The 23,744-nt window shown below is 54.1% G+C and overlaps 1 protein-coding gene across 3 annotated transcripts in view; it reads left to right on the forward strand.

The window, feature by feature from the left end:
* PTPRU (protein tyrosine phosphatase receptor type U) overlaps positions 1–23,232 on the forward strand; it is a 56,928-nt gene extending 33,696 nt beyond the window's left edge. For 2 of the 3 annotated variants that reach the window (XM_058040080.1, XM_058040082.1), the window contains exons 15-32: positions 267–296; positions 1,220–1,377; positions 3,859–4,049; positions 5,268–5,340; positions 5,457–5,533; positions 6,249–6,266; positions 7,040–7,076; positions 7,374–7,471; positions 7,564–7,680; positions 8,241–8,395; positions 9,692–9,827; positions 9,919–10,068; positions 10,170–10,343; positions 12,790–12,930; positions 14,580–14,705; positions 16,994–17,151; positions 18,240–18,375; positions 20,538–23,232. In XM_058040080.1, coding sequence (XP_057896063.1) covers positions 267–296; positions 1,220–1,377; positions 3,859–4,049; positions 5,268–5,340; positions 5,457–5,533; positions 6,249–6,266; positions 7,040–7,076; positions 7,374–7,471; positions 7,564–7,680; positions 8,241–8,395; positions 9,692–9,827; positions 9,919–10,068; positions 10,170–10,343; positions 12,790–12,930; positions 14,580–14,705; positions 16,994–17,151; positions 18,240–18,375; positions 20,538–20,600 — 2,038 coding nt within the window. In that variant the 3' untranslated portion in view covers positions 20,601–23,232. The remainder of the gene's footprint in view (positions 1–266; positions 297–1,219; positions 1,378–3,858; positions 4,050–5,267; positions 5,341–5,456; positions 5,534–6,248; positions 6,267–7,039; positions 7,077–7,373; positions 7,472–7,563; positions 7,681–8,240; positions 8,396–9,691; positions 9,828–9,918; positions 10,069–10,169; positions 10,344–12,789; positions 12,931–14,579; positions 14,706–16,993; positions 17,152–18,239; positions 18,376–20,537) is intronic. The other variant, XM_058040081.1, reaches the window with a different exon arrangement.
* Positions 23,233–23,744: the final 512 nt, after the last annotated feature.

Below are 23,744 nucleotides of genomic sequence, written 5' to 3' on the forward strand. Positions count from 1 at the left end.
TACATTTGGGACATCTGAGCCCCTTGGCCAAGGGTGCTGTGGACACCCACCACAAGCGTGGTCCCACTGAGAGCTGGTGCTTGTGCTCTCCTGCCAGGATGCCAGCTCCTGCCTGGCGTAAATAACCTGTGGGTGCCACAGGGGAGCCTGATTCCTTTATGGTGCATTGAATTTTCTGGCAGCTGACTTGCCCTGTGACCTCCCTTCCCAATAGTGGAGAAAAGCTGCTTATGCAATTTCTGCTGTTCTCTTTGCACGCTTGCCAGGAGGAACTACTATTCTTACTCCTATTACCCGTAAGTAATTGTCATTCTCCTGCTTTACCTTCCTCCCGGCCGCCCCCCTCACCCTGCTGCTCCAACAACTCCTTATCTCTGCCAAGTGCATTTTAAGGGTCTCTTTGGATCAGGGAAAATAATGCTGCCGAGCTTGTTAGAGACAGAAGGCAGTGTAAAGGGGAAGGGTCAGCAACTCTGAGTTGAATTCTGGATTTTAGCAGTGCCTTGCAGTGTTCCAGCCCCATCACAATGCTGACATAGGCTCAGATCTCCTGTTCATCCTTCTGGCTTAATCGCTGCTCTGGCTTTGGAGCCTGATGCTGCCTCTCAAAAACGTTCATTCAGCTTTCTTTAAATTACTTGAATTTGGGATGGGAGGTTCTGTCCCAGTGAGAACTCCTGGGATTTCCCAGCATTTTCATTAGGTGCCTAAAGAGACCCTGCATGGGGGAAAAAGCCTCTGCAGTGAGTGCTGAGCACAGGTTTACTCAGGGGGGATCCAGCCCATCCCTTGGGATGGATTTGGCCCCTGACATGGCTTTAAAATCCCAGAATGATTTGGCTTGGAAGGGGCTTAAAGCTCATCTCATTCCAACCCTTGCCACTAGACCAGGGAGTCATGTCTGAGGAACTGGGGCTGGGGAGGGCTGGGGCATATCTATGTGATGGCTGGAGAGAGCATTTGTCTGCACAAGGAGCACACCTGGCTGTCCAAGGGCAGGGGACAGGAGGGGACATTGAGGTTGAGCAGCTGCAGTTGCTGCAGCCAGCGAGGGATGCTGCATGTGTGCCTGTGATTGGCTTGGGACAGCTGAGAACCAAAGCGTGATGCCCACGCTGCTGCAAATAATCCATCCTGCTCCTGGAATAATCCGAGCTTTGAGGGGACCTTCGAGCGCCTGATGGTGACTCCTGCTCACTTCTGCTCCTCCCCACCGCAGGAAACCTGTGAATATGACCAAGGCCACCATAAACTACCGGCACGAGAAGACACACATGATGAGTGCCATCGACAGGAGCTTCACCGACCAGAGCACGCTGCAGGAGGACGAGCGCCTGGGGCTGTCCTTCATGGACACCCACGGCTACGGGAACAGAGGTGAGCCTGGGAGCCTGGCATGCCCTGCTCTCCTTCCACAACTCTGGAACAGAGGTGAGCCTGGGAGCCTGGCATGCCCTGTTCTGCTTCCACAACTCTGGAAACTGAGGTGAGGCTGGGAGTCTGGCATGCCCCGTTCTCCCTGCACAACTCTGGGAACAGAGGTGAGCCTGGGAGCCTGGCATGCCCCGTTCTGCTTCCATAACTCTGGAACAGAGGTGAGCCTGGGAGCCTGGCATGCCCTGTTCTCTCTGCACAACTCTGGAACAGAGGGGAGCCTGGGAGCCTGGCATGCCCCGTTCTCCCTGCACAACTCTGGGAACAGAGGTGAGCCTGGGAGCCTGGCATGCCCTGCTCTCCTTTACAACTCTGGAACAGAGGTGAGGTTGGTAACTGGCATCCCCCTGCTCCCATCCCACAGCTGTGGCAAGCAAGGTAGGGATGGGGACCCTGGCATCCCCCTGCTTCCTTCCAGCCACAAAGGTGCCCAATAACCCCAAAATATCATAGAAACAGCCTGCCAGAGCTCAAGGAGTGTTTGGACCACGCTCTGAGGCACAGGGGGGTGAGGTTGTTGGAGTGTCTGTGCAGGGCCAGGAGTTGGACTCAGGGATCTCTGTGGGTCCCTTTCAACTCAGGATATTCTGTGATTCTCTTGAAGGCTTGGTGTTACATCTGGTTTAGACTGTGTGTGGCTTGGCAGGTTCTTCCTTGCCCTGTGTAAATCTCCAAGAGCATGGATTTCATCTGTGTTGGAACTTTTGCCACCATCCAGGCTGTGCTGAAGGGGAAGCTCTTGTGGGGAGCTGGATCTCTGTTTTCTCATGGAGATCTGAGCTTGAGGCTGGGCTCGTTGAGGCCATTTGTGGTTTCAGGATCTGGCTGCAGCCCCCTGGAACTGGGTGAATCCCACCTCCTGGTTTATGCTGAGGTTGGAAGCTTTCCCCCAGCCTTCCCCCACAGCCTGGGCATTGAAGGGTTAAAGAGCCCCTGCTCTCCTATCAGAGGGAGACTGATAACTTCACACCCACCAGAGGATGTGTCTCCATGCTGATTTAGTTGTAAAATAACTCTCTGGCTGCCCCAGTTTCAGCCATATGCTAATAACATCTGTTACAGTAGCTGCAAGATGCCGCCTGCACGCGGGACTGATGCCTTCCTGCCATCGTCTCATGGATCATTAAAGCCCAGAGGGCAAACTTTCCTCCTCTTTACACATCGAGCTAGGTTGGGTGTGTTTTTCCTTTGGTCGCTGTCCTTGAAACTCTCAAAGGCTGGTGGGGCTGAGCTGGGGAGCTCGGGCTGCCTGCCATGGCTGGGAGAGTCTCCATTGCCCGTGAACATCCTTAATTAACAAAGGGAAATTAATGGCTTGGTGGCTGTACCCCCCACCCACTTCAGTTTCTGTGCATTTAAAAGAAAGTCACTGTTCCTCATGGAAACCCCAGTGGTTCCTCAGCGTGTGGCTGTGGCAGCACCTTGCAAATGCCAGCAATTAATTAATTCCTCTTTAACCCCAGCAGCTGATGAGCCCATTGGTCAGGTCATGGGGTGTGGAGGCACTCTCCTGGGTTCTCCTGTTGGTTCCCACTGCCAGAGGGCAGGGTTAGATGGGATATTGGGAAGGAATTTTTCCCTCTGAGGGTGGGCAGGCCCTGGCACAGGGTGCCCAGAGCAGCTGTGGCTGCCCCTGGATCCCTGGCAGTGCCCAAGGCTGCGTTGGACAGGGCTTGGAGCACCCTGGGACAGTGGAAGGTGTCCCTGCCCACAGCAGGGGTGGCACTGGATGGGCTTTAAGGTCCCTTCCAACCCAAACCATTCCATGGATCCCTGCCTGCCCTTCTCTGGGAGTAGCTCAGAGCATCAGGTTTTGTGCAAACCCAAATTTTGGGATCTGGTGTGGGAACTTGCCCTGACAAACACAGGTGATGTCTTAGTCTGGCTCTGCTGGTAATGACACAGCAAAGGCATAAACCAGGTAAATACTGCATAGGCTCTCCATCAAAGCAGCAAGCTCCATTTGTGGCAGCATGAGGAATCCAGTGCTGGTCTCTAGCAGTGAGGGAAATTAACTGTTAAGCTGTGCTGGAGACTTTGGCATGGTGATTTTTCAACTCAGAATCTTGTGTGAATATTTGGGCATGGAGCTCTTGCTTGTCTGCATGGGAGCTCATTGTTCCAGCTGAGGGGAAATGAGGTTATTATCCCCTTATGGCCTTGCCCACTGATTTCTGATTGACCTGCTGAGGTCCTACAAGGCTGTGCTGGGCGTTTTTGGCTTTGTGGTGTAGGAGGAGCTGTAGAGAGCACCAGGGGGTGGGAGTGGCGTTGCGGGCCGGGCCCTGGTGGTCCCTTGAGAGGGCCTGCAGCAGCCGCACCTCCCAGTGCGTCTCCCCCAGCCTCTGTGGCTGTGAGGCGGCGATGGGGATGCAGCCCGGGGTTTTGCTGCCCTGCTAGCCCCCGGCTGTCCCTCCTGTGCAGGTGAGCAGCGCAGCAGCGTGGTGAACGAGTCCAGCAGCCTGCTGGGGGGCTCCCCGCGGCGGCAGTGCGGCCGCAAGGGCTCCCCGTACCACACGGGGCAGCTGCACCCGGCCGTGCGCGTGGCCGACCTCCTGCAGCACATCAACCAGATGAAAACGGCCGAGGGCTACGGCTTCAAGCAGGAGTATGAGGTGGGGACAGCTTGTGGCAGCCTCTCAGGGGAGCGGGGGGTGGGATGGACGGGGGGACACGGGTGGGATCACGGGGAGCAGGGGGTAGGATGGACGGGGGGACACGGGTGGGATCCGTGTGCAAGGAGATGATGGTCTGGGCCTGGAGCTCTGGATGGGAGCTGGAGCTCACAGCTCTGGGTTGGCATTGTCAGCATGGGGGCTGTCCCTGAGGCAGGATTGAATGGCTGGTGCTGGCAGCTCTGGGTTATTTCTCAGCTTGAGCAGGTCCCTGAGATGAGCCAAACCAGCCCTGTCTGCAGTGCACCATCCCAGCTCTCCTGCATGGGCCAGGGCTGCTCCTTCCTTTCCCTGGGCATCACTGTGTCACCTTCTGCTCTCCAGCACACTTAACCTGTGATAAGCATGGCCATAGTCTAAGAACAAGCAAATCCTCTACAATCTGGCAGCTCCAAGACCATGAAGAAAGACACTGGGGAGAAGATGCTGTGGAGGGTGATGTCAGGGGGCGATATTTCTTTCCCAAGAGTTGTTGGTGGCATCATGTCTATCCCAGCTGGCCAGGTCAGAGCACTTGTAACAGAGCAGGTTATTTCACAAGTCTCTGCCTCAGCACAGCCAGCGGGGTCATTTCCTGACTCCTCAGTGTCCCACAGGTCTGGAGATTGAAATTTCCCAGTGAAATTACTGTTTAATGCTCAGCTGTTACAGGAGCAGGAGCTCTCCCCCCCCTTTCACACATTGGACAAACCAGGGCTTGCGATAATCATTAGTGCTCCTTGAAAAGCTGCTGTATGTTCTTGGAACTAGTCATTTGAAAGCACTCAGATATTATGGGAGGGGAGAAAACATGTAATTTCCTTCCACTTTCCACCTCTTACACCAATCTATGAATGTCACTGTTATTACACACAAACCTGTTCTGTGCTGGGGAGAGAAAGGAACTGGGGAGGTTTAGGAATAAAAAAAACTACAACCAACCCTAGGAAAAAAAAAAAAGCCAGGCAGTCTGTAATTTGCTGGAAAATGGGCTGTTTTGTGGATGTAACAGGAGTGTGTAGCTGGCAGAGTGTGCTGTGGAGGTGGAGACGAGGCTGCCTGAACCAGGTGTTGGGGTGGAGGGACCACCCTGTCTGTCCTGCTCCCCAGGGAGCTTTTGGGGCTGGGGGAACCCCAGAGTCCTGCTCTGAGCTTGAGATGTCCATCTTTTCCTTACAGAGTTTCTTTGAAGGCTGGGATGCTTCAAAGAAGAAAGACAAGACCAAAGGGAGACAGGATCATGTGTCCACGTGTGAGTGCCCTTAGCAAAGGCTTAGACACCCCAAACAGCTTCAGAATCTCATATTCTGCAGATTCCTGGGCCTGGTGGGCGAGCAGGCACTGATGGTTCCTGTCCCCTTTCCCCAGATGACCGTCACCGCGTGAAGCTGCACCCGCTGCTGGGGGACCCCAACTCTGACTACATCAACGCCAACTACATCGACGTAAGTGGGGACAGGGCCTGTGTCCCTGGGGCTCTGGGCTGCAAATGAGCTTCCTGTGGCCTCTCAGGGTTTGTCCAGCAGCATTTGGAGGACTTTGGACAGCCCAGGGTGGGCAGTTCAGTACATCATGAAGGACTTGCCTGATTTATTTGTGTTCATCAGCTGTTTCTGCGTGTTGCATCTCTCTCTGCTCTGCTCTGTCCCTCCTTCTCATTCCCTCTCTTCTTTTCTATCCTCTTCCCCCTCACCAGCTTATGTGGCCGTGGATCTCCCTCTCCCTGGGTGGGGGATGCAGAGGTTGAGAGGAACAAGGGACCATCAGGGGCTCACACTGGAGTACCCCTCGATCCTGCTGGTGTGTGTGAATCTGGGTAGAGCCCAGCCCTAGTGTCCTCTGAGAGCAGTGTCCCCAAGAGCGATGTCCCCTGCCACCTCCAGTGATGCTGAGACCAGAGCAGCTGCAGGAAGGCTCCAGCATCTCCTGGAAGCAGCAGCAAATTCCACTTTTCCCTCCTGCCCAGAGGGTGTCCGTCAGTGTGCCCTGATCCCAGTGCCCAAGCAGTGTCCCTCAGCCTGTCCCTGTTCCCTGTGTCCTTTCTGCCCTCTCTCTCCATGGCCTGCTCCAGGGCAGGTGCTCTAACCCCTCTCTGCTCTGTGCCTCACTAATATCTCTGATCTTTTTCTCTCAAACCTGTGTCCCAATGGGATCGTTAAGATTCGGATTAACCGAGAAGTAAGTAGATTCTTCCCTCTCTCCTCCCTTCTCTGCTCCCATCTCCTGCCAGGCCTCACCCTGGGCAGTGTGGTCTAAATACCATCAGGGAGAGGCAGGCTGGGAAAATGTGTCCATAAACCTGGGAATGTCCAGGGAATGGGAAAGCAAGGTCTGTGTGGCACTGGGGCATGGAAAGCAGGGCCTGTGTGCTCTGAGAAAGGGTTGAATTTGACCAACAGAAGTCCCCTGTGAAAAGACCCACAGGGGATGGAGAAGCCACTGTCACCTCCATGCGTGTGGTGTGGTTTAACTCTGCTGGACCTGTGGCCAGGGTGTGGGACATTGTGTTCACAGTCCCTCTGGCAGTGGCCTGGCTGGAATGTGCTCTTTGGCATGTTCTTGTTAAGGGCTGAGCAGCTGGGATGAAGGAAGGGAGTGGGGCTCTCTCAGCACCAAGTGGCTGCTGTGCAATAAGGGGATCACTAATGGAGCTCTCCTGGCTGCAGGAGCTGGAGTGGAGCTCATGGATCCCTCAAGGTGCTGATAAAGGATTTTGCAGACCAGGGGTGTGGGTTGGGCATTACATGAACCTCTTGTGGGATGCAGGAGATGCACCATCCCAGGACAGGGTGTACTGAGTGTGGGATGGCTGCTGAACCTCCTCCTCCTTCTGTGGTGGACTTGCAGGACCTAGCCCAGTGGCTGTGAGGAATTTCTACCAGTTGGGTGGCTGGGAAGTGTCTAAGGGTCTGTGTCCCAGCTTGGGAATGATGTCTCTGCTTCCCTTGCAGGGCTACCACAGGTCCAACCACTTCATAGCCACACAAGGTGAGTCATGCCCTGCCCTCTCAGCCAGTGGTTCCTCACCTCCTGTGTAGCAGCCAGGTTTTATTCCTGGTGGAATTAAACCTTACAGGAGCAGGAAAGGAAGGGAGGAGGCCAATGTGGAGCTGCTCCCACCCCTCCTGCCTCCCCTTGGCACTGCACAGCCCTGGGGAAAATGGATCTGAGGTGCTGTAGAGCTGTTTGTGCCTCAGAGGCAGGAGAGAGGATTGGGCCACTACCAGGGCTGGGTTCTGCTGGTGGTGCCCATCCATCCGTGGGGGCTTTTACTGTGTCCCCCAGGGCCCAAGCAGGAGATGGTGTACGACTTCTGGCGCATGGTGTGGCAGGAGCACTGCTCCAGCATCGTGATGATCACCAAGCTGGTGGAGGTGGGCCGGGTAAGCGTCCCTGCTCCCATGCCATGCCATCCCATCCCTGCTGGAAGCCACCTCTGCAGAGCCTAGCCCTCCATCTCGTGCTCTCCTTGCAGGTGAAATGCTCCAAGTACTGGCCAGATGACTCTGAGATGTACGGGGACATCAAGATCACGCTGGTGGAGTCCGAGACGCTGGCGGAGTACGCTGTGCGCACCTTCGCCCTGGAGAGGGTACGGCCCTGCCCTCCTTGGGGACAGACCCCTCGGGCACCTCTCACACTCCATAGCTTGGCATTTACCAGTATCCTCTTTATTTAACCCAATATGGGGTCAGCAGTCGCTCCTTCCTTTGCCTTTTGCCTGGCTCTGCACCCTGTGCCGGGTGAGCAGCTCAGTCCCACCTTCGTTTGGACAGTGAGTGAGTGTTTAATTTTCGTGTGAGTGTGGTGGGGGTGAAGGATGTGTTGCTCTCCTCTGGGCTGGAGGTGATGTAGCCATCAGTCTGCAGCATGGTAACTGGAGATGGAACCAGTGCAGTTTACCCATTAATCTACAGCAATGTCAAATTACTGTCTGGTTATAGGGCAGGGACACCTGAGGCTGCTGCCACCTCCTCCTTTTTCTCCTTGGTGGTTTTTAACCCTCTTGGAGCCAAGAGGAGAGAGCTGTGGGGCTGCCCAAGCATGTGACTGCTGTGTGGTCCATCTGCCTGGATCCTGAGCTGGTAACTCATGGATTCCTGAGGAAATCAAGTGTTTGAGTGACCTTGCCCTCTCACCCTTCCCTTGCAGCGGGGTTACTCGGCCCGGCACGAGGTGAAGCAGTTCCACTTCATGTCGTGGCCCGAGCACGGTGTCCCCTACCACGCCACAGGGCTGCTGGCCTTCATCCGCAGGGTGAAGGCGTCCACGCCGCCCGACGCCGGTCCCGTCGTCATCCACTGCAGGTGGGGACAGGCACGGGTGGCAGGGGGGTGGAGGGGACCTTAAATGAGGGGACTCATTCCCCCACCACGGACTGGGACACCTCCCACTAGTCCGGATTCCTCCAAGCCCTGTCCAGCCTGGCCTTGATGTCCCTCTGCGATGGCACCTGTGAAATGTCACCACTGGGCTGGTGGCAGCAGGGGCTGGTGCGCGGGGACAAGCAGGGAGCAGCACTGTTTTGGGGCTCCTCCAGCCTGTTACTGGTGACAGCTCTGTCCCAGTGGGCAAAGGTGAAACGGCAATGGGCAGCTTGACCACTGCTGATGGTCAGGACGTGGGGGTCTGGCTGAAGGGAGAGGCAGGGGGCAGCAGGACAACCCCGTTCCCAGGGTTACCCACAGGGCTGTCCCTGCAGGGCTCAGCCACTGGGATGCCAGAGCTGGGAGGACACGAGTGACACATCTGAGCAGCTTTGGTGGCTCTCTGTGCCCTGAGCAGGCATTCCCACATGATGGGCTAATGGCTTTTCCTCCTCTGGGCAAACCAGGAGGAGCTGATGAGTGGGAGGGATTTTTTTATTTTTTATTTGATTTCTCCCTGTCAACTGCCTCATCAGCGTTCATTCACCAGCCGGTGTGATTAGTGCCCGTAGCCTGTAATCACTGATAATCATGACGAGTGATTCATCAGCCCCAAAAATTAGTATTTCACTGGAAAAGACTCTGTAGGAAAGGAACAGGGGGGTGGCTCTGTTCCTGGCACATCACTGGAGGGCTGTGTCAGGGCACAGTAGGTCTTTGACTGTGACTCCAGCCATGCCAGGGCCTGGGACATCACCACTGCTCTGGGTACCCTGCTGGCCTTAGCCTTACCCTGAAGGTCTCACCTGGTGCATCCAGAGCTGCTCATGCCAGGGGAGCCTCCCTGCTTCTCCCAGGGCTCAGAGCTGAGCCCTCCTTGGTGCTTTTGGGCTGCGATCCCAGGGGACTGTTGGCACTTAGATGGTTTAGTTGTTGGTTTTGTTGCAAAACCCATGTGTTCTGCAGCCTTAAATGAAAAATGAGCTTTAGACATGGGTGCCCACCTGACCTTCACACACTCTTGGGGCTGCAGCAGGGGTGTTTGGGCAGGTTAAAGGCTAAACCAGGCTCTGGAGGTGTGTGAGGTCCTGGCAGCCCTGCGGGGTTGCTGGGTACAGGATCTGTGTGTTGAGCCCTCTCCCACAGAGGCCTTGCTCGGTGCCCAGCCCTTTCAGGCTGTGTGTGGATGCCAGCACAGACTGGGAATGTGTTTGTTGTTTCTCCCTCCATCCCCAGTGCTGGCACGGGGAGGACTGGCTGTTACATCGTGCTGGATGTGATGTTGGACATGGCTGAGTGCGAGGGCGTCGTGGACATCTACAACTGCGTGAAGACCCTCTGCTCACGGAGGATCAACATGATCCAGACAGAGGTGAGCGGCCTTGGGGACAGCTGGGGACACCTGGGGCCGCTGTCACCAGCCAGCTCGGGAGGCTCAGCCCTGTCCCCTCTCCTCCCCAAAGGAGCAGTACATCTTCATCCACGATGCCATCCTGGAGGCCTGTCTGTGTGGGGAGACCAGCATCCCTGCCAGCGAGTTCAAGCCCACCTACAAGGAGATGGTGAGGATAGAGCCGCAGAGCAATTCCTCGCAGCTGCGAGAGGAGTTCCAGGTGAGCTCCCAAAACCTCTGCAACTGCCCCCTGTCCTCACCCTCCCGGTGCCCAGCCCTGCTGGCACGAGGAGGGCTTTGAGGGGACCCGTGTGCCCGCAGACCCTGAACTCGGTGACGCCGCACCTGGACGTGGAGGAGTGCAGCATCGCGCTGCTGCCCCGCAACCGCGAGCGCAACCGCAGCATGGACGTGCTGCCGCCCGACCGATGCCTTCCCTTCCTCATCTCCGTGGATGGAGACAGCAACAACTACATCAACGCGGCCTTAACTGACGTGAGTGCTCCCTGGGGAGGGAAGGGGCTGCTTCCTGTGGGCTCAGGCAGCTTTTCATGGCAGAACTTGGTTCGGTTTGGATTTACGGCCTCATTTTGCATGTGGGCAGGAAGGGTCATGGCAGCTGCGTGCAGGGAGGGAAGGGCTGGGATGGTGCAACGGGGTCCTGCACCCCTTCTTTTGCGTAGCAGCACCCTGCAAGAGCTTTTCTCCTGCTCTCGTGAGCCAGGCACAGAGGGACTTCAGGATTTTGCAGTGACACTGGAGCAGGGGAGGAAGAGGAACCTTTTGGGGGAGTTGGTGGCATTAAGCCCCCCATGTGCTGCCAGCCCCACCATGATCCTCTTGCCCCTCCTGATGCAACTGAGGGGGCTCTGAACTGCTCCCAGAGCCAGCTTGCATCCCCCTGATGCAGTCAGAAAGGACCCCGTGGTGACAAAGCAATCTCCTAGTGGCTGATGATCACAGAGCAGAGGATGCTGCAGGCTCCAAGCCCTCACTGAGGGATGGGATCATTCATCAGCAGCCCCACTTCCCTTTCCTTGAAATGCTTTGCATGGGCAGCACAGAGCCCCCCACACCTCAGGCATCTTCCCCAGACCCTCCTGGTCACAGCTGAGCACTGGCACCAAGCTGAGCATTATGTTTGCCATGCTGTGGGTGATTTATCCTGCTGGATCTCTGTGCAGATCCCATCTCCTTGATTCCTGCTCCCACAGCAAAAGCAGTTTGTAAAGCAGAGTGAGCTGCTGGTGGTGGGGAGTGGCTCTCCTAGTGCTGCAGTGGGATGGGAGTTTTGTTTCCAGCTTGCTTGCTGTTTGCATTTCCATTTTATCTTTATGCATCACTGAGCCTCCCTTAATCTCTACTAAAGGGTCAGTGAATGAAATATTTTTTTATAGACAGACAAAGCCCTTTGGATGAAATTCTTGCTGAAGAGATAAAACCTATTTCCCTCTTTGGGTAAAAAAAAAAAAGTCTCATTTTCTTTAAGTGCCAAAGTGGTTTGCTCAGTCAGTCTGTCCATCTGTCAGATCAGCCTGGCCTGTGCCACCCGTCAGTGGTGCGGGTGCCAGTGGAGCCGTGCCCTGCTCCACACCCTGCTGTCACTTACACCTGTGCCAAGAGGAGGATGCCAAGGCAAGCCTGGGCAACACATGGTGAAATCTCTTTCCCCTTGCTGCTCTCATGCCCCTCCTTGAAGGTGGAAAGCTCTTGCTGAGTGCTGGGTCTTGCTGCTGCCCATGGACAGGGCCATAGGAATGGTTCAATAAGGTCATTTCTGTGAGCTCAGTCAGGAGGTCCCACAGCAGGCAGAGCACCCCCATGAGCACAGAGCTGAGCTGATTCTGGGTCTGAGGAGGCTTGAGCCAAGCTGTGTTAATTTAGGTGTGCCTGATGCAGTGTTGAGCTCAGCTGTCCCTTGGCAAACCAGCAGCAGGATGACCAAGGGGATGTATCTTGTTCAAAGCACAAACCTGAGATACAGTAATTTCCTTCCCTCCCACTTCCTTCTTGCAATCTCTAGTATTGTTGCAGGGAGCCCCCGATGCAGGAATAACGTGCATTGACTTTATGATTTCAGAAGGCTGAACAAATACTTTATTAGGCTATATTATACTGTACTACTACTATACTACAGTACTAAAAGAAAAACCTGTGACCCTTTCAGACAGTCATAACACAGCTTTGACCTAATTCAGTCTAAATCACCATCAATTCAATCAATCTAAACCACCCATTACTAGTGTCCAATTAAGAAATCCCTCTTCAGTAAACAATCTCTGTAACACCTTCCACATGTGCCAAACAACAGGTGCAACAAATACAGATAAGAATTGTTTTTCTCTTTCTTTGAGCTTTCTTACTGCCTTCCCCAGGATTCTTTCTGGGAAAGTTTTCCTGCTGCTCTCTGTGAAGAGAGCTGTGGCCACACTCTGGGATCTTTTTTGGGGGGGTTTTCTTCCTCCCCCAAAAAAAAAAAAAAAAAAAAAAAGAGCCCAGGTCAGTGGTTGTCTCTGTTGTCTCTGCTGCTCTCAGTGCCTGGTGGTGGGGTGCTGTGAGTGGGGGTGATGCTGTGGGTGATACTTCCAGTCAGGGCCAGGTGCACAGCTGGAGTCTGGGGTCTTCTGAGAGCCACGGCTCCTGCTTGTTCTTTGCTCAAAGGTGGCATCTTTCCCTACTTATTTATGCAAAATACTCTTTCCTGTGAAAGCAAAATGTGTGTGTTTTCATCCTGACCAAGGACAAGGATCACTTGGATGTCCGCATCATCAGGACATGGAGGAACTGAGGCTGTGCCAGGGAGACAGCTCTGCTCAGGCATGGAGAAGAGGGTTTTGGTCCCACTCATCTGTTGCACTGATTCTTTGGGGTGTGACAGCAGTGGCTCCCATGCCACCACCGTGACACTGTCCTTACTGGTGCTTGTCTCTCCTCTCCACAGAGCTACACCAAGAGCGCTGCCTTCATTGTCACCCTGCACCCGCTGCAGAACACCACCACCGACTTCTGGCGGCTGGTGTACGACTATGGCTGCACCTCCATCGTCATGCTCAACCAGCTCAACCAGTCCAACTCTGCCTGGGTGAGTGCTGCTGCCCTGGCACTGCACCATGGGTGGCTGTGTCCTGCTCCGTCCCCATTGCCCTGACAGTGCTGCAGCCCCTTGCCTTGCTCCCTCAGAAATTCCTCCTTTGCAAGGGGACACGGGTCTGTATGCAGCACTCAGGATTTGTCCCCTGTAAGCACAGGGCTGGCCAGTTGGAGCCAAAGAGGCGTTGAGAAGTAGCTCAGCCTGGGTGCATGGTGTTGGTGTTGCACTGCCATAGCGTTGGCATAGTGTTGGCATTGGTGTAGGGTTGGCGTTGCATTGATGGTGACGTTGCATTGGTGTTGAGAGTTGGCGTTGGCATTAAATTGGCATTGGCGTTCCATTGGTGTTGAAGTTGCATTGGTGTTGCACTGGTGGTGACGTTCCATTGGTGTTGATGTTGCACTGGTGATGACGTTGCCTTGGTGTTGCATTGGTGTTGATGGTGCATTGGTAATGGTGTTGCATTGCTCTTGTGTTGGTGTTGATGTTGCCTTGGCTTTGAGTTGGTGTTGGTGTTCCATTGGTGTTGCCATTGCTCCAACAGGTCCATGTTCCCCAAGCTGGAGGCAGTTCTGCAGGTGGGGTCTCACCTGAGCAGGGCAGAGGGACAGAATCCCTTCCCTTCCCTCTGCTATTTTTCCTCATTACTCAGCCCTGCCTCTCTCTTGCTGTCTGTTCTTCAGGGGTGTCTGGGTTACAATATTTAGCTGGATCATAAATGTTTACTGGTATTAGACCAACAGGTAATAAATCAACCTTTCCAGCAGGCAGCTCTGAAAGGTGACTTTGAGGGTACAGCCCTCACTTGAACTACGCCTTGCCAAGGGAAGTTTTAATATCCAAATTATAGTTCTGAGTCTGGAAGGCTCAGAGATCTCAGAGATTTATAGCCCCTATTAATAACCAATTATTCCTGAGACACGTTTGCCGTGCAGTTGGGCCCAGGCCATGACTGACCTGCATTGCTAAATGCCCTGTGAAAGTGTGGTGACAAACATCGTATATTTTGTGTCGGTGCTGGTTTCCCAGCTGTCACACTGTGAAAACAATCTCACCCATGCTCCAGGGACTGAGCCATCCATCAGTGCCATGATGGACACAGGGAGGGGAGTTGCTCCCCAGAGATGCAGGCTGGGATTGCTTTGGCTTAGTGGGATGTCCTGGCCATGGGATGAGGAGCACTGACATCCCACGTTGCTGTCACTGCTGGTGGCAGAGTGGCTCCTAAAACCAGCAGGGCTGGAGAGCCAGCTGGGAGCAGCCCAGCCCTGCTCTGTTGTTGTGCAGGCTCAGCTCTGTGCTGGAACTGGGGCACAGCCCATCCTGCATCCTCCTGGAACAGCAGTGTCCATTCCAGGCTGTGTCAGCTGTTGTGCAGTATGAGGGGGCTCTGAGGGGGCTGGGTGCTGGGGGTGGACCTGACCTTTCATCTCTGACCCCTCAATAAGCTGGGAGATCCTCCAGCCATTGATGTTCTGAGTGAGAAATGGCACTGTGGTCCAGCACTCCACCCTGGGGCCACCCCGTGCCAGCAGCCCCCAGGGTCCAGCACCAGCCCTGCCTTCACTGGTGTCTCTTGCTGCCCCTGCCTGTGTCCCAGCCCACATTTCAGTCCTGATGAGCTGTGCTTCTCTCCACAGCCCTGCCTGCAGTACTGGCCCGAGCCAGGGCTGCAGCACTACGGCCCCATGGAGGTGGAATACATCTCAGGGGTGGCAGATGAGGACATCGTGTCCCGGCTCTTCCGAGTGCAGAACATCACACGGGTGAGCTGCTTTATATGAGTTACAGAATCCCAGGATCCTTGGGTTGGAAGGGAACTTGAACACCATGTTGTTCCTACCATGGGCAGAGACACCTTCCCCTATCCTAGGTTGCTCCAAGCCCCATCCAGCCTGGCCTTGGACACTTCCAGGGATCCAGAGGCAGCCACAGCTTCTCTGGGCAACCTGTGCCAGGGCTTGGCAACTCTTTTGGTGGAGAAATTTTCCCCTAATACCCCATCTAAACTTCCCATGATGCAGCTTGAGGCTGTCTTCTCTTTTTTAATCACTTGTTACCTCGGAGAAGAGGCTGACCCCACCGGGCTTCAACATTTCAGGGAGTTGTTGAGAGCAGTAGGATCTTTCCTGACTGCTGGGGTCTCCAGCCTAACTCTCCTCCTGCAGAGAGGAACTTGTAAAATTGCCATTGCTCCATCCAACCTTTCTGAAGTTCGCAGGTCCTTGAAAGGTGTTAGAAAACTGCTGGAAGACCTTTCTCCTCCTGCCTGAAGCTCCATCTCTGCCCTGCCACACACATAGCACAGGATGGGCACTCCCCACGTGGGCACAGCAGCTCCCCTGGTATCAGCAGAGCCCTTTCCCTGCAGGATGAGAAGATCCACACAGATTTTTACCCTTTGTCAGTGTTGCATGGCTGGTTAAGCTTGTCTTGAAAGAAGAGAAATGCAGGGCAGCAGGGAAAGGATGAAGAGCTGTACACAGAAAGAAGCAGCTGATTTACCTGTAAATGCCAGCTGGGAGGAGATGGCATCCCTGATGTCTTTAAACTCCTAATGGTTGCCAAGAGGCTGAGGCCAGTGCCCCAGTGAAGGTCACTGGGCAGATGGGAATTAGGGAGCTTGGAAGGGAATGTGTGGCTTGGCTGACAGCCCGGCTGGGAAGGTGCTTGGGCAGGGTGGCTGGGGCCAGAGGAGATAAATCCTGATTATCTGAACTCTTAACACAAAGAGGGTTTTGGTTCACAAGAGAGCATCTGGCATTTCCTGGGTGTCAGCACAAAATCCTACACCAAATATGCTCAGCTCTCAGGTGGTAGGATATACTCTGGGCTAAATTAAAATGCAGCGTGATGGAAATCTCTGGATCGACGAGGAGATTCCTCCAGGGAGCAGATTGCTGGAGCAGGGCTGGGAAATGCATGGAGCCACTTTGTGCCAAGCCTTGCTGGAATGGAGATGGGCACTGGGGGTGTCACAAGTGCTCCAGAGCTTTCACCTCACTTAAAGCAGATCCCAAAACTTTCCTTCCCAGGCTGTCAAAGGAGTTTCTTCTGTTTTAACTCCATTTATTTGTTTCCTCTTCCTCCTCTGCTTTCCTGGCTTCCAGCTGGAAGCAAAAACTGGAGCCTAGGGTGGTGAGGCTATCACAGGCACATCACCAGCTCACATCAGAGCTCCCAGAAAGGTTCAGGAAAGCTCCCAGAAAGGTTCAGAAAAGCCCCTTTTGGAAATGTGCAGGTTAGAGTGGGCACCAAATGCCCACCAACTCCCCCACTGGAGTCCTGCTCCACCTGGTCCTGCTGGTGGAGAAGGTCTGGTGTTTATCCCACTCAGCAGCCACCTGAAACTGCGTGGATGGAGCCTCCAGAGCTGAGTGTCCCCCATCTGTGCCTGACCCCCTCTTTCTCCTCCACGTGCTCCCCACACATGAGCTGTGAGCCCCAGGTTGTGTTTGGGGGACTGACTGTGGTCTCATCCCGTCCTGTACGTGGGATGCTCTGAGTGCTCCTGAGCAGGAGTCCCACATCTGTCCAGTCAGAGCCTGCTGAGCTCTGTGCATGTAATCCTCCTCCTGGATCCAGCTAACCAGATTAGCTTCCCAAACTAACCAGATTACCAGGTATTAAGCTCCCGCCTCCGTGGCAGCCTCTCAGCAGCCCCCCGGTTTACAGCGAGCACAACAGAACTATGTGCCATGGATCTTGGGCATGCAAAGGAGAAGGTGTGATGGAGAAGCCTCGAGGAGGCTCAGGGGCCTGGGAGCAGGTTTTGGGAGATAAGAGAGAGCCCAAGATACTGTCAGGTCAAATAAACCATGACAGTGGAGTTCTCCTGGGTGGGATGGGCTGGTGGAATGAGTGTGAGCTGGCGGTCAGGGCTGAACAATCCACGTTAAAGCAGCAGGAAAGGGTTTTCCTCTCTGCCTCTACTGTCCATGTGTGGCAAACCCCTCTTTCCCCCCATCAAATATCTCCTGCCCTCTGTCAGATCTCCAGTGGAGGCAAATGAGGGCAGCCCATGGGTTGCAGCTGACGAGTTTTACTTTTCCAGTTGCAGGAGGGGCACCTGATGGTCCGGCATTTCCAGTACCTGCGCTGGTCAGCCTATCGAGATACCCCGGACTCCAAGAAGTCCTTCCTGCACCTCCTGGCCCAGGTGGAGAGGTGGCAGAAGGAAAGTGGTGATGGCAGGACTGTGGTGCACTGCTTGTGAGTGTCAGCTGGGGAGGAGCAGGCTCTGCCCAGGGAGAGATGCCTCCAGATTCCATGTCCACAGCACTGTCTGGAGATCCTTACAAAGCCCTCACTTGGGTGACTTTGTCCCCAGATGGGGCTGCCTCTGCCACAACGTGTGTTTTGGGTCACCTCCTCCATGAGATGGATGCTCAGCAGGGGTGACACCAACCTGCCCTTTGTGCTGGTCCCCCACTCTTGGCAGAGGTCCCAGCCCTGTCCCCACATCCTCTGTGTGTAACAGAGCACCGAAGGGACGTGGCAGGAGCTGTGCCACTCCCACCACTTGCTGCTCGTTGTGAGGGGGACAGAGAACCATAGAGTGATTTCCTGGGAAGGGACCATAAAGCTCATCTTGTTCCAGTGGGAGGGACACCTCAGGTTGCTCCAAGCCCTGTCCACCCCTGTCCTCCCAGTGGGATTGGCTCATGAGCACCATGTGTGTTCTCCTCAGATGGGACCCAGCACCTTCACAGATGGGAAAAGACAGCAGTGAAGCCTTTAATCAAAAACTAATTACAGCCTTGTCCATCTTCGTTAGCTGAAGGATAATTTGAGAACATGCTTTATAAAGCTCTGGCATAGTGTTCTCTCTTCCTCTCCCATGTTCCCATTGCTGTCAGGCTGCAGGTGTGGTGGTGTGGGAGCAGGGGTTCAGCTCAGGATCTGGGGAGGTTCCCAGTGCCCTGTGTGGATGGTGGGTCAGTTCCTCCAAGCAGCAGCAGCACCGTGTCACCAGCCCAGGGTCACCCTGCGCAGGGCAGGAGGGACATGGCAGCTTCCCCAAGGTCACGAGGAGCTGATCCATGGCAGGGCTGGGACCTGAGCCCAAATGTCCAAGATCCAGCCTTGGTAATCCAAAAGGGTGTTTTCATGCTCTTGTGAGGGTTGGAGGGCAGGATCATTGTCCTGGCACCCCATGGGGCAGGTTCAGGTACAGCCCCTGCTCTGGGACATCCCCTGGGATGCAGGGTCGGATAGAGAAAGGGAGACTTGGAAGGGAGCAGGAAGGTGCTCTGATGCCACCTGATTGTCACCCCTGACACGTGTGTTTGTCCCACCAGGAACGGAGGTGGCCGGAGTGGCACCTTCTGTGCCTCCACCATGATCCTGGAGATGATCAAGTGTCACAACATGGCAGATGTTTTCTTTGCTGCCAAGACCCTCCGCAACTACAAACCAAATATGGTGGAGACCTTGGTAAGCACCACATCCTCCCTGTCCACCCTGGCTTCTGGTCTTGGCACGGAGGAGAGATGCTGGGGATGCTCACCTCCCCAAATGCTGCCTTTTCCACCCCAAATCCTGATCAGCATCATGGGCATCCGCACGGCAGCACTGTGCTGGGGTGGGCTGGGAAGTGAGGCAGCTCCTCAAAGCAGCCTTGGGCTCGTCTTCATCCTGCTGTGCCAGCACAGCCTTGGAGTCAGTGCTGGGATTGTTGGAAATCCTCCCCAGGAGCTGTAAGGCAGGGTCACATCAACCCACGGGATGTAACTGTGGTTCTTTGGAAGGTTTGTGGCAGTGGGAGCAGCGCTGGTGTGGAGTGAGAGAAATTCCTGTCAGAAATATGAAAGGGAATGAGCAGCACTTGGAGTGAAATTAATGGGTGCACAAGCTGCTGGGAGCAGGAATGGAGTGATGTGTCCTGGGAGGAGGCTGGAGCTGGCAGCAGGTCAGGGCAAAAAGCCCCTGCCCTAATTCAGGCCCTGATGATGGAACAGGGGAGGGAGCGGCACTTTTCTGTCCCCGTGGTGGAGGGATCCAGGTGCCTCATGATGTTTTAAAAGCAAGTCAGCTGGAAATGTTTACCCTGTTTAGATTATAAAATCTCTAAGTTGCAAAATGAAATGGTTTTGAGGAGGGGATGTGATTTGCATTAGGAATTAAAAGCAGAGGAGAAGGAGAGGGAGGGGAGAGGGGAGCAGGGGGACGGATGCAGATAATGGAAAGATGATGTGACAAGCATGAAGCCACCAGACCCATTGGGCTAAATTGCAAGGGTATTAAGAAAAGGTAACATTTCCCATCAGGACACAAGCTCCTCCCGCCTCAAATGAACCTGAACTGGCTATTCTGGGAATCTCAATCTCCCAGAGTCACTGGGAGGCTGGATCCATGCCTGGTGTAAGGAGCTGAGCCCAGCAGAGAGCACTTCCTGCTGCCTGCACCCCTTCCCCCTGTGTTTGCCCCGGGGGTTATTTTTATATGATGATAAATGGAAACAATCCCTTTCCTTAATCCAAAAAGCATTATGTGCTTTTAATCTGGGCTGCCGCAGCCTCCTTGCTTTGAAGTCCCTCTCCCCCTCTGCCTGCTCCCACCTGGGATCCCGTGGGGGATAACAGGATTTTTGTGCCACTGCTCAGGCTGCAATCCCCATCCTGCGGCCAGGATCTGGGGAGAGAAGCTCTGCCCTCTCCCTCCCTGCTCTCACACCCACCTGATGTCCCAGTGCCTGTAGCAGCACCAAAATCCTGATTTGTTTGGGATTTGCTCTCCTGGGATGGGCACTGCCATGGTCAGAGCTCTCCTGAGGATTTTGTGCTGTCAGTTGTCCGAGGGTGGGAGAGCATGGGAACAGGTCCACAGGGATGGATGAGCCACAAGCCCCAGTTCAGGGATTTTTGTTTCAAAACCAGGAGTCAGCCACTCTGGGCTTTCCCTTTGTGCAGCTGACGGGGAGTGAAGGGTGGGAGGATGCTGACACCATCTTTGGATGTCTCATGAAAGATGGGAGAAGGAGCCTGGTCCTGCTGGGCAAGAGAATTTATGATAAAGGAATGTCCTGGCAGCCAGGACAGGGTATCTCCATCCGCTCCAACCATGGATATTTGCCTGGGTGCTCTCCCCTTTTCTGGCCTCTGCTGAACTCAGAAACAAAAACTCCTTGATTTCCTACCTAAGGTTTTGTTGTGGACACCTTTGACCCCAGACTCCATTGTTCCCACGTCTCTTCCATCATTTGACTGACACATGTCAGTCACTGAGGTGATTAATTTGCTGAGCCCCCAGTGCTGGTTGTACCTGGGATGGTGAATAAAGGTGTTTTCACAATAAGGGGATGTTGCAGTTCTGGTTCCTCCCTTGGGGCAGGTGATGGTGCTGTGTGTCCCCAAAATGCTGTGTTTCAGTGTGTGTGGAGCTGTTGGATCTGGGGCACCATGCCCCTGCCCCAGTGTGGGTGTTGTTTGCCAGGAGTGGAGTTTTCCTGGCTGTGGCTTCAGCAGAACTGTCAGGGGGCCCTGGGAGGCTGGCAGGTGTTTCCTGAGGGCTGGTGACATGTGTTTCTCCTTTCTCCTCACAACTTTGGGAAACAGCTCCCTCCGGATCCTAACACCCTCTCTCCTCTCTCTGAACAGGAGCAGTACCACTTCTGCTACGACATAGCACTGGAATACCTGGAGTCCCTGGAGAGCAGATAGCACCTGGCCACGAGAGGGGCACCAGGGCTCGTGCAGGGCCGTGCCAGACGTGCTTCCCAGCTGGGCACTGTGTCCCTGCTCAGGGAGACAGCCAAGGACCCTCCAGGAAACAAAAGGACATGGAGATGTGTTGGCCACTCTCCATCTTCGTCCTCCGCTCTCCATCTTCCCTCCCTGCCCTGGGTGGATCCCCCAGCTCAGCCGGTTCCTTGGGGTCGCAGCCTGGCCTCGGTGCTGCTGGCTCTCTGCAGCTGCTGGAGAGGAGGCCAGGGAGGGGAGGAAGAGGAGGCCACGAGGAGCTGAGGCTGTTTCCCATCACAGAAGGATGGACACTGGGAGATGTTGCTCTTTTGTGTGTGGTACTGGAGCTGCTCCTCGAGGAGCCCGGAGGCTGCTGGGGGTTTTCCCTCAGTGGGGCTCACTCTGAGCCGGAGCAAAGCCCCTCCAGGAGCTCTGAGTTTCTGCCCCTCGGCACCATGAGTTTGATCCTCTGTTAGTTCTGTGAGTTCTGACCCTTTGTGTATCCAGCCTTGGACAGACAGGGATGAGGATGGGGGCACTGGCCATGCAATGTCCCTCTGCAGGGACTGACCTGGACCCTCCTGGTGCTTTTGCAAAGTGTTGGAGGGGATGGTTCCCCAGCATCTCCACACCTTCCTCTCCATCTGTAGCAGTGAATTCTTCCTGTGATGTCTCACTGACCCATGGGTCTGTTTTTAACCCTGCCTTTGTGCATCACTGCATTTGAAGCAAAATCCTCAAAATTCGGGTCCATCCCAAATACTTCCTGGGTGCCACCCCTGGGCAGTTGCTGGGCCTGGTGGGGCAGCAGGATTGATTTTGGGCTGAGCTGTGCCAAAGCCATGGCTGTGTGTTGGGGCTGCACAGGGGAAGGTCCCCACACTCCTGTGCCACCGGGGCTGGTGGCTGGAGGTACCTGGGGTGTTTTAGCTCCATCCTGCTGCAGGCGGGTGTGAAATGGCACTTTTTCCATCTGATGTTGTGGTAATTCCAGAGATTCTGCTCTCAGCCTGGTTGTAATAAAATAAATGGCCTTGGGAAGGTGCATCCCAAGGGATCCAGGTGTGGGAACTGAGGGGAGGCTGGTTCTGTCCTGAGGGCCAGGCTGAGCCCTTCACCATCACTTCTGGGGGGGGTGGAGCAGAGCAGGTGAGAAACTCCTCCAGGTGCTGGAGTTTTCATGTGGGCAGCCCTGTCCTTCATCCATCTGCCCCCTTCACCCCCATCTGTGTTCCCTCCTCCAGCCATGCTTGCCCAGGGCAGGGGCAGCTTCCCTGCCCTGCCTGCCTGGGGCTGCCCAGCCTTGCCCAGGGAATCAGGAAGGCTGCACAGCTCAAATGGCTGGAGGAGCAAACCCAGGAGATGTTTCCATCCACCCCCCAAGGGTTGAAGAGAGCAGGAAGAGCCATCCCTGCCCTCTGTGCCCTTGGACAATGTGCCACTGCTGTGGTGATGGGGATTTCAGCACCACCCCAGACCCTTGGTTCTGCCACCTCCTCCCTGAGGAATTCACAGTCTGACAATAACTTATGCCAAGGGCTATATGACATCATTCCTTCCTTCTTGCTATCCCTGCTGTCTCATCTGCAGTGTGCCCATTCTGTCTTGTCACCAAAAGGTCTTTTTTATCCCCAAATGGTCCAGTAAAACCAGTACCTGACTACACCAATACTCACACTGGGATAAATCTGTGTCCTTTTCCCAGTCCCCATCTCTCCATAGACCTGCCTGTGCTGTCCTAGGGAAGGTGCTGCATGCTGGGTGCAGAAATTGATTGGTTTTGTATGAAAATGGCTGAGCTGAGCCTCCAAAATCCCTGGGAACGGGATGGGATGCTCTGGGGGCTGTCCAGAAATGCTGCTGCCTAGGCTACATCCTGCCTGTGGTCCAGAGGCAGGGAGCATCCCACAGGGCTCTGCAGGTAAAATATTGCCAGAAAGAGGAAAAGGAGGAGGGGTGAAACCCCACTTAGTCCTACAGAGACTGGAGGAGTTGTATATATATTTTAAAATCAAGAGTTTTCCCTTTTTATTTTATTTTGATACCTCCTTGCTTGGTGTCTCTGGGTTTTTAGGGCATCTCTGGTGAAGGGCAGATTTTGAAATCCAAGTGCTATAAAACCCAGCCCATCTCCAACTCCTACTGACATGCTCCTCTGACATGAGGCAAGGACATCTTGTACATAGAAATCTATATATAGAAATCTATATATAAAAATATAAATACTGTTCTTAAGATGGATAATGTTTATTGGTATTACAGATTGGAGTGGTGCTTTTTTTTTAAATAAAAACAAAACAAAAAAAAAAAGGAAAAAATTAAAACCCAAGAAAAACACCAAATTGGAACAATTTTGTCTATATGCAGTCAAAGTGATCCTAAAAGCTGGCAGCATCCCAGACCTGGTGCCAAAGGGACTTGGGACCATGAGGCAGCTCCACCATGGACGAGGATGGAGCATTGGGACCGAGGGAGGGACGTGTCTGATGTGGATTGTACGACACACATCCAGCTGTTGTTAATGGTTTTTTTATTATTTTGTTATTATATTATTTTTTGGCTTTCTTTCCTTTTAAGAAAATTAATTGCATAAATAAATGTTCCAAATTTGTGATGGCCTCTGGAGTTCTTTCCTGGCTCTGAGCTGGGAGCTGTGATGTGGGGAGCCCTGAGGTGCAGAAAAAGCCTCTGCCTCAGCTCTATCTTTTAAAGGGCATTTTTGGGAATAGATTTGCAGGGCCAGGTTCCTGCAAAGCCCCCATGGATCAGAGGAGATGGGGTTGCCTTGTGCTTCCAGAGCTGTGCTTGGTGCCCTCCTGGAGGTCACAGCCACCCTGGCTGCCCACAGCTCCTGCTGGAAGAGGTGCTGTGGAGCAAAAAGAGCACCAGAGCATTTCCCAGCTGGAAAATGAAATCTTGTTATAAGAAGAGCCTTCAGGAAAAGTTCCTGCATTGTCTTCAGTGATTTATTTATTACGAAGCAGCCTTCAGTTAAATGTGTTGTGATATGAAACACTTCCAGTAACACTTGAGTCTTAATTTAATGGAGACCAAGGAAAAAAACCTAATTGACTTGTCAGGATTGTTTTGCATCTTTAATTAAGGCTCGTGAAGGAAGCAGTA

Source organism: Melospiza georgiana, chromosome 24, assembly GCF_028018845.1.
Source record: "Melospiza georgiana isolate bMelGeo1 chromosome 24, bMelGeo1.pri, whole genome shotgun sequence".
In the NCBI taxonomy this organism is placed as follows: domain Eukaryota; kingdom Metazoa; phylum Chordata; class Aves; order Passeriformes; family Passerellidae; genus Melospiza; species Melospiza georgiana.